The 7332-nt window shown below is 44.3% G+C and overlaps 2 protein-coding genes across 3 annotated transcripts in view; one reads left to right on the top strand and one right to left on the bottom strand.

The window, feature by feature from the left end:
- LOC113202314 (recQ-like DNA helicase Blm) overlaps positions 1-5119 on the bottom strand; it is an 18739-nt gene extending 13620 nt beyond the window's left edge. Inside the window, exons 1-12 of one of the 2 annotated variants that reach the window (XM_052265724.1) lie at positions 4975-5119; positions 4572-4738; positions 4241-4476; positions 3553-4116; positions 3363-3464; positions 3179-3282; positions 1429-3075; positions 1266-1347; positions 1043-1190; positions 810-941; positions 460-724; positions 170-365 (exon numbers count right to left, since the gene is read on the bottom strand). In XM_052265724.1, the coding sequence (XP_052121684.1) occupies positions 170-365; positions 460-724; positions 810-941; positions 1043-1190; positions 1266-1347; positions 1429-3075; positions 3179-3282; positions 3363-3464; positions 3553-4116; positions 4241-4476; positions 4572-4717 (3622 nt within the window). In that variant the 5' untranslated portion in view covers positions 4718-4738; positions 4975-5119. Of the gene's footprint in view, positions 1-169; positions 366-459; positions 725-809; positions 942-1042; positions 1191-1265; positions 1348-1428; positions 3076-3178; positions 3283-3362; positions 3465-3552; positions 4120-4240; positions 4477-4571; positions 4739-4974 lie in introns of both variants that reach the window. The other variant, XM_052265723.1, reaches the window with a different exon arrangement.
- A 124-nt stretch (positions 5120-5243) lies between these two features.
- The window catches only part of LOC113202595 (gastrula zinc finger protein XlCGF52.1-like), a gene marked incomplete in the record, with an annotated part of 20792 nt that continues 18703 nt past the window's right edge, over positions 5244-7332 (top strand). The window contains 1 exon segment of the mRNA XM_052265730.1: positions 5244-5601.

The following is a 7332-nucleotide window of genomic DNA, read 5'->3' on the forward strand; positions in this document are numbered from 1 at the left end:
TGAGATTTTCCAAGTGTCTATCCAGTACAGTTCTCCTCGCATTCCAGTCCGTATATGTGGACTGATCATCTGATAATTGAGGGCAGATAGTTGGAATGAGCAATGAGATCAATTAGGCAGAACCAATACACATTTAATGAAGGTGTCCAAAGCTAGGTACAGTACTTACTCTCTATCATAGACTTCAATCGGATAGAATCCTCATATTTATAAAATGTGATACAGTGGGACAATTTACCATCACGACCAGCTCTTCCTGTTTCTTGATAGTATCCCTCTATTGATTTAGGCATAGTTTGGTGGAAAACAAAGCGAACATCAGGTTTGTCAATCCCCATCCCAAAGGCAATAGTAGCAGCAACAACCTACCAAGAAATTAAAAAATAAAAATAAATGCCAAAACAATTGATTCAACAAAAACAGAATTAAATTGAGTGAAGTCAAGATTTTTTAAAGCACCTTCACTTTGTTGGAGATCCATTGAGATTGAGTTGCAGCTCTTGCCTTGTCAGACAAACCAGCGTGATATGCGACAGTTTTTATTCCTGCACTAGTGAACTCCTTAGCAGTTGTCTCACAATCTTTTCGAGAGAAGCAGTACACTATTCCTGAAGCACGTGGAAATTTCTCTTTAATCATTTCAACCATTTCAGCATTACAAGCTTTTGACTTTTTGGGTAACACAGAGTACTTTAAATTTGATCGATTGAAACTAGACAGGAACCTGAAAGTGCAAGTTAGTGATTAAGTTATAAAAGTAAAAACTACACAGTTAAAGAAAACCTCATAGGTACATAAAAAGATTGTACATTTTCACATCGCGAAGACCCAGCTGATGTTTAATATCTACTCGAACTTTAGGAGTGGCTGTTGCAGTCAGCGCCATAAATGGAACATTAGGATACTTTTGACGGAGTTCATTCAGTTTTCTGTAATCTGGCCTGCAAAATAAGACATAATCTATCAAATACATTGGAAGAACAAACAGAAAGTTGTGGGCAGTAATTTTCTGTGGATATGATAGAATTTAAAAAAAAAATACCTGAAGTCATGGCCCCACTGGGACACACAATGAGCTTCGTCAATAACAAAACGAGATAGTCTCCCACGTGCATGTAAGGATGAGAGAATACTTTTCAACTTATCACTTGCACTCAACATTTCTGGTGTTACATACAGCAACTTGATACCTATGGATTTTTAAAAAAAAAGATAAAAATTGAAAAGAAACTTTAAAAAAAAAGAGATACCATGCAAAAACTTACTTGGTTCCCTCAAGCTCAAATCTAAATATACATTGTCAATTTGTTGTCTGCCAATATCACCAGAAAGGCAAGCCGATGGTATCTGTAATCAACAGGAGGATTTATAATGAACACAGTAGTAAATGGGGACTACATAAATCAGCCAGTAATCTAACAGACTTACATCCAAGGAATTAAGCTTCTGCACTTGATCAAATATGAGAGACTTAAGAGGTGAAATTACAATTGAGACTCCAGGATTTAATAAGGCAGGTAGTTGATAACACAGTGACTTTCCTCCTCCAGTAGGCATAAGCACAAAACAATCATGGCCTAGGAGAGCTGCATTTATAATCTGGAGTTGATTGGGGCGGAACTCATGAAGACCAAATTTAGCTCTAAATAAATCACGCATTTCTTTTGAGTGAGGGAAACTATGGCCATCAAATTCTCCAGTCCTCCCATCATTCCTTATACCATGATGGAACCGTCCTAATTCGGAATCTCCACTGGTGACTTGTGCAACAGATTTTGTGGAGGTGGAGGACGAAGAAGACTGCATTGCGGGAGGTTTTCTGCTGTTAACTTGCTGTGGAGGGCTTTCAGGTGGAATATGCATATAGTCATCCTCATCCTCCTCTTCAATGTTGAAATCATTATGATCAGGAAGTGTGTTATTAAATCTTGAAAAGGAGTCATTTTTCTTGAAATTTGAACTTGGAGATGGTGAATAAGATGTACTTGAAACATCATTCCTTTCATTCGATATACTTGTCGATGATGAATTCTTATTAGATACTGAACTGCTACTATTGAAGAGCCTGTTGTTTGAAGCAGGTGGGTCGGGCTTAGACAGCCATGAGTTCAATGTGGCTGGTGAGGACACTGAACTACTATTACTGCTACTATTGTAAAGCCTGTTGTTTGAAACAGGTGGGTCAGGCTTAGATAGCCACGAGTTCGCTGTAGTTGGTGAAGACTGAACCGTTGAAAAGCTGGATTGCTCTAACATATTTGCGCTGCTGGCGTTTATGGAGCTGGAAAGTGAATGGATACTCGAGGGAGCTCTTCCAGCAGCTACAGTTGGTTTCTTAAAAGTGAATTTGTTTACTGGCTTCGATAAGGCTGACGAACTTGAGCTTTGATCTAAATATGAGGATGTTGTGTTCAGAGAGCTATGATTTGATTCCTCGAAGTGTCTATTGACCATTTGCTTTCCACATTGCTCCTCTCTCAAAACTGAATTGTTTGAAGAAGAAAATCTCTCTGCTTGTTTTGTTTCCATTCTACTTCCATGCTCTTCAGATCTGTAACTAGATGAGAGGCCTGATTTTGAGGTACTGAAAGCTCTACTAGGAACCAACTGCTCCTCTCTCACCACAGGGCTAGTTGGAGCAGAAAATCTTTCTGTTGAGTTTGCTTCAATTCTACCCCCCTCTAGATTTCTATTAATAGATGAAAGACCCGATAAAGACCTACTGGGCGGCTTTCTATGGTCATTAGTTGAGTTATACTTTTCAGGTGTACGGTTTTCTATGGTCTTCAAAGATTTAGCAGGGGATGGTGTCTTCCCTTCCATCGAGCGCTTTGCTGATGGGCTTCTCAGACTAGATTCCTTCTTGAGGGAAATATATGCTTCCTCTGTTTTCTTTACTTTCACACACAGCCATGTTGCTAAGTATCGAAGTCTGAAAACTCCAGTATCAAAGTCAGGAATAATTTCAAAAACCTCTTGTGGCACTGAAAAAAAAATTCCCATAATCTTTTCCAGTACCTCTATGTACGAGGATTTTAGAGATTCTAAGTTCGATCTGACAGAACTGCAAGACATCTGAAAGAGCATCACATCAATCAAAATTATTGGCTGAGCGATAATAAATTACTGTAAACATGATGTACAACACAGCAGTTGTTCAAAATAAAGAGAAACCTACCTCAGGCAAAACTGGCTTCAGACATACACTTCTTTTGAATTCCTTAATCCAAATATCCATTTCTAGTTCTTTGTCTTTTTCACTGAATGATGCTTTCTTAGGACCTGAAAAAATGCGAATTGAGGACAATGCAAAAGAGAAAGAGGAAAAAACAAACTTCAAACTTGCCTGAGCTAAAACATACTTTTGTGCTTCCGGCTAGGAGTTAGATCCCTTCCTTTCGAGTTGGAGACCTTTCTGGTTGGTGTTATTTCACCTTCCTTCTTAATTCTGGAGCCAGCTCCATCTAGCAAAATAGCAAAAATATTTTAGAGCATAAAGTCAGGCTTAATGATGATAATTGTCCATAAATATAATTATAATTGCATTCTTACCTCTCTTCTCTCTCCCTAAGTTTGAATCATGTTTGAGTTTATTTTTTATAGTACTTGGAGAGTGAGAGGGCTTCCCTCTAGAAAAGGATCCATCTCTAGAAATAGATTGCTTATCACTCGGCTTTGATTGATTTTCATTGTCTTCTCCAAAACCAATACTCTCAGTCATTTCAGTAAAAGATCTTTTTAAACTTGATGATTTTTCAGTGACACTATGTAAACTATCCTGAGAAATGGAATTATCATTAAATGTTTTGAAATCTTCAGTTCCCGAAGTAGAGCTTACTTCTGTTTGTGGTTCAGATTTGATTTCAGAGGTCTCTAAAGCAGAGTGGTTTTCAGTGCAATGTTTCTTAGATGGTGGTGATGATCCTGGAGAGAAGTCTTTAGAAATGCTTTTCTGCTCTTGTTTCTCTATGGATATTACTGAAGCATCCATAGCAGCATCCACAGCTGCGTCCACAACACCAGTAAGTGAAAAGCCTGAGCCGGGGAAATCGTCATCATCATCAAACATGTCCTGCTCACTTCTAGGGCTGTTGAGCACTGTTTTCTCAGAACAAACTTCTGGTTCAAAGGGAAAAACAAATGTTACAAACACACACACACATTGCATACATAAAGGACCCACAGTAATAACTTTAAAAAAAGTATGCAGAAACTGAGAGGAAATTATTTAATTAATTACCTGAGCTGTCATCACTACTGATTGATATGATAGATAAACGAGATTGTTTAGGGGGAGGAGTGTTAATGTACATTATGTCATCTGCACTGTCATCTTGTTGGTCACCCAAAGGAGCACTCCACCCTTTAGTAATTTGTCTATCAAGAGTGTCTTCATCTTCAAGCTTAACTTTTCCAGGAGCATGGGCATGATTGGTCAATAAATTTACATTCAAATCACTGTTAGACGATTCAACACTGAAAAAAGTAGAATATATTTTACATCAAACAGAGATAAAATAAATGCACGGTTTATGAGACAGCTATCTCCTCTTCTACAAAAAAGGACTTACAAAGTGTCGGCAGAACCAGACGACTTTCCCTTTTGCTCGTCAATTGGTTCTGGTTTAGGAGTAATGAAACTTTTCATGGACGATTGTTTCTTTCCTAAACTCAACTTCTTGGAACCCGATTGAGTTGATGGTCTTGGGAAATCCATTGGCCATTACGTATGTGATAACTATTAATGACCAGGCATTAAGAAATAAGGATGAATATACAGTTCTAAGGTATGACAGAAGGATACAGTAGAAAATCATCAAGTGATGAATAAAACTAATGACGAAAAAAGTACATAATTGCAGTTTTCATTCTAAAGCACAAAAATCAAACTTCAACTGAGTTGCTTCATAAAAGATGAATAAAAATAATATGGTAACACAAATCGGCAGGGATCATTTCATAGAGAGCTCTCACCTAGATGGCATAAATTTATTTTTAAACTATTGTTTGTCAACAATATCTTGCTTCAGTTTAATGTTGTTGATGAACAGAGAGCAACTATTTGTTTGAATCTGGGCCATACAACGAGGTTATGTTTTCGCCAGTTATGTCTTTGTGTGCTAAACGCACTCCCGCCCGCCGCGGAAACCTTATTCACAGGACGCAGGGTGAGTCACCTTCGTATTGCCATTGCAGTTCCAGCAACAAGGAGCACATCGCGCCACCCCCTTCCCCGGGCAAACGCCGGAAACTTTGCGATTGTGACGTGCAAATTAGCACATCACGCCGACGGTTCGTAGTTTCATAGACAGCACAGTACGTCTTTTACTTTGTATTCAATAATCGCGAGTTGACACTACGGATTTGCGCGTCTTGGGCTCTTGCCAGTTGCAACCCAAGAGCCGCTAAAGTAGGGTTAGAGATCCCGTTTGATAAAACGTGAACGTGGATTAAAGACCTCCGACCTCCACCACCACCTGTGCTGACCTTCGTTGGCCGTTGCAGACTTTCGTTATCCTGTTAAAAAGAGTATCCGAAAATCATTCAAAACACTTCCAGACCTCCAAGTCCAAGCAGCCCTGAGGACATCGGAAGAGCAAGGTGAGTGGTGTTCTGTTCGCATTTTTTTTTTTTTTGCATGAAGCATGAGGCGAATTTTCATTTTATTTCTCGGTAGTCCCAACCATCTACATTGAGCCCGAGCCTACAGTAGTCTACATTTCGCTCGGGGAATAGCGCGGGGGGGGGGGGGGGGGGGGGGGGGCAGAGGCAGGCACAGCTCGAGAACGGAGGGGTGGGTGGGGCATTTGTTTGTCCCGCGCCCCGTCGCGTGTTTACCTTGTTTACCTCGGCGCCCGAGATTCCCACGTCCCTCCCGATCCAGGCGGGATCTCCCTGTGTGTGCCCAGAGAGGCCCTGCCGGCAGTGTGGTTGCGGAAGGGGTGTGCTGGGCGGGTTGCACGTCGCACTCGAGGTAGATTGCGATACGACGACACACAATCCAGTCGCTGGCTGTGCCCGGCCCGCCCTACAGGGGAAGCAATTTGTTCAAGTTTATTGTCCGGGCGCACCTGCGTCGCCGTGCCGCGGTGTCGCCTAATGGTGTCGCGGCGGCGACGGCGGCGACGACGCTCGCAACCCTCGCGACCAGGTAGACCCAAATCACCAAATCGCCGATTTGCCCAACCTCGGAAATCGCTAATTATACGTCTACATATCCTGCGTCCCGGCCCTGACCACCCTGGGAGTCTCTCGGCTCGTACATAGGCTACGCCTTGCCTTTTTGGGGGCAAGTTCGTACGGCTCGGTACGGCTAGAAATGGGGACATACCAGGGAACAGACGACTCCGCTGTGGCAGGCAAGGAACCAAGGACTGGCGATACTAGTCACCCTGGAGGTGAAGACACCACCCCTCCCCCTCTGCTGAAAGTATCTGCACCCCCGCCCACCATCACTCGATCTCCTCATTCCACCCCCCCAGGCGTCGTTCATGGTTTTAAAGGCCTAACCGTTGGGCCAGGCCTTGCTGGCTGCGGTCGAACTGAACGGGGGGTAGGGTACGCTGGCGGGGGGTGTAAGGGGTTAAGAAGTCGTTGGCTTTGATAAATTAAACAAATTTTCCCCTCGATTACTCCCGGGGCGGCTGCCTGGCGGCTGCAGCAGGACCAGGACCGGGCGCTCGGCGCGGTAATCGGGGGCAAGAAGGCATCCGCCGGGCCGGCCGGGGCGGCAGACCAAGACCGCAGCCGCCCCCCCCCCCCCCCCGGCGCCCCGGAGAACTTGCTTTCGCTCGAGTGAGCGGGGCGTACTTCACCCGGAGAGGGTACATCAGCGGACGGGGGCAGCGAGCCAAGCGGAGCTCGCGTCGCTGTCATTGCGTTACAGCAGAGCTAAAAGCAGAGTTACTGCCGCGCTCAGATTTTTGTCTTATTTTTACTGTGATTATTTTATATTTTTTTTTGGCGAGGGGTGAGCTACTGCGGCCGCGACATCTGCTGGGGGTGGGAACGGCTTCGGTGTCATTACACGTACCCCTTACCAGACCGCCGCCGCCGGGCTTGGCTGCACCCTCGCCGCCCTCAGCGGCGGGGCGGCGGGGCGGTGGGGGCGTTCTACCGATTGGTATGCAGGTGGCGCGCCGTTGCTGCTGTTTCCCTCCGGCTTGCAGTTTTGGAAGTTGTTGATTACCCGGCTCTACACTGCTAATTAAAACTTGTCCCTCGTAATACGGGCGGCGTGGTCTCGCCCTGTTCGCCCCGCCACGCCTCGGCGCGCGGCGGCAGCGGCGGTAGGGGGGCTCAAGAGAAAGGGAGGACGGTGCGAGGGGGGGG

The sequence above is a fragment of the Frankliniella occidentalis genome, unplaced genomic scaffold, assembly GCF_000697945.3.
Source record: "Frankliniella occidentalis isolate FOCC.00 unplaced genomic scaffold, Focc_3.1 Scaffold29, whole genome shotgun sequence".
Lineage (NCBI taxonomy): Eukaryota > Metazoa > Arthropoda > Insecta > Thysanoptera > Thripidae > Frankliniella > Frankliniella occidentalis.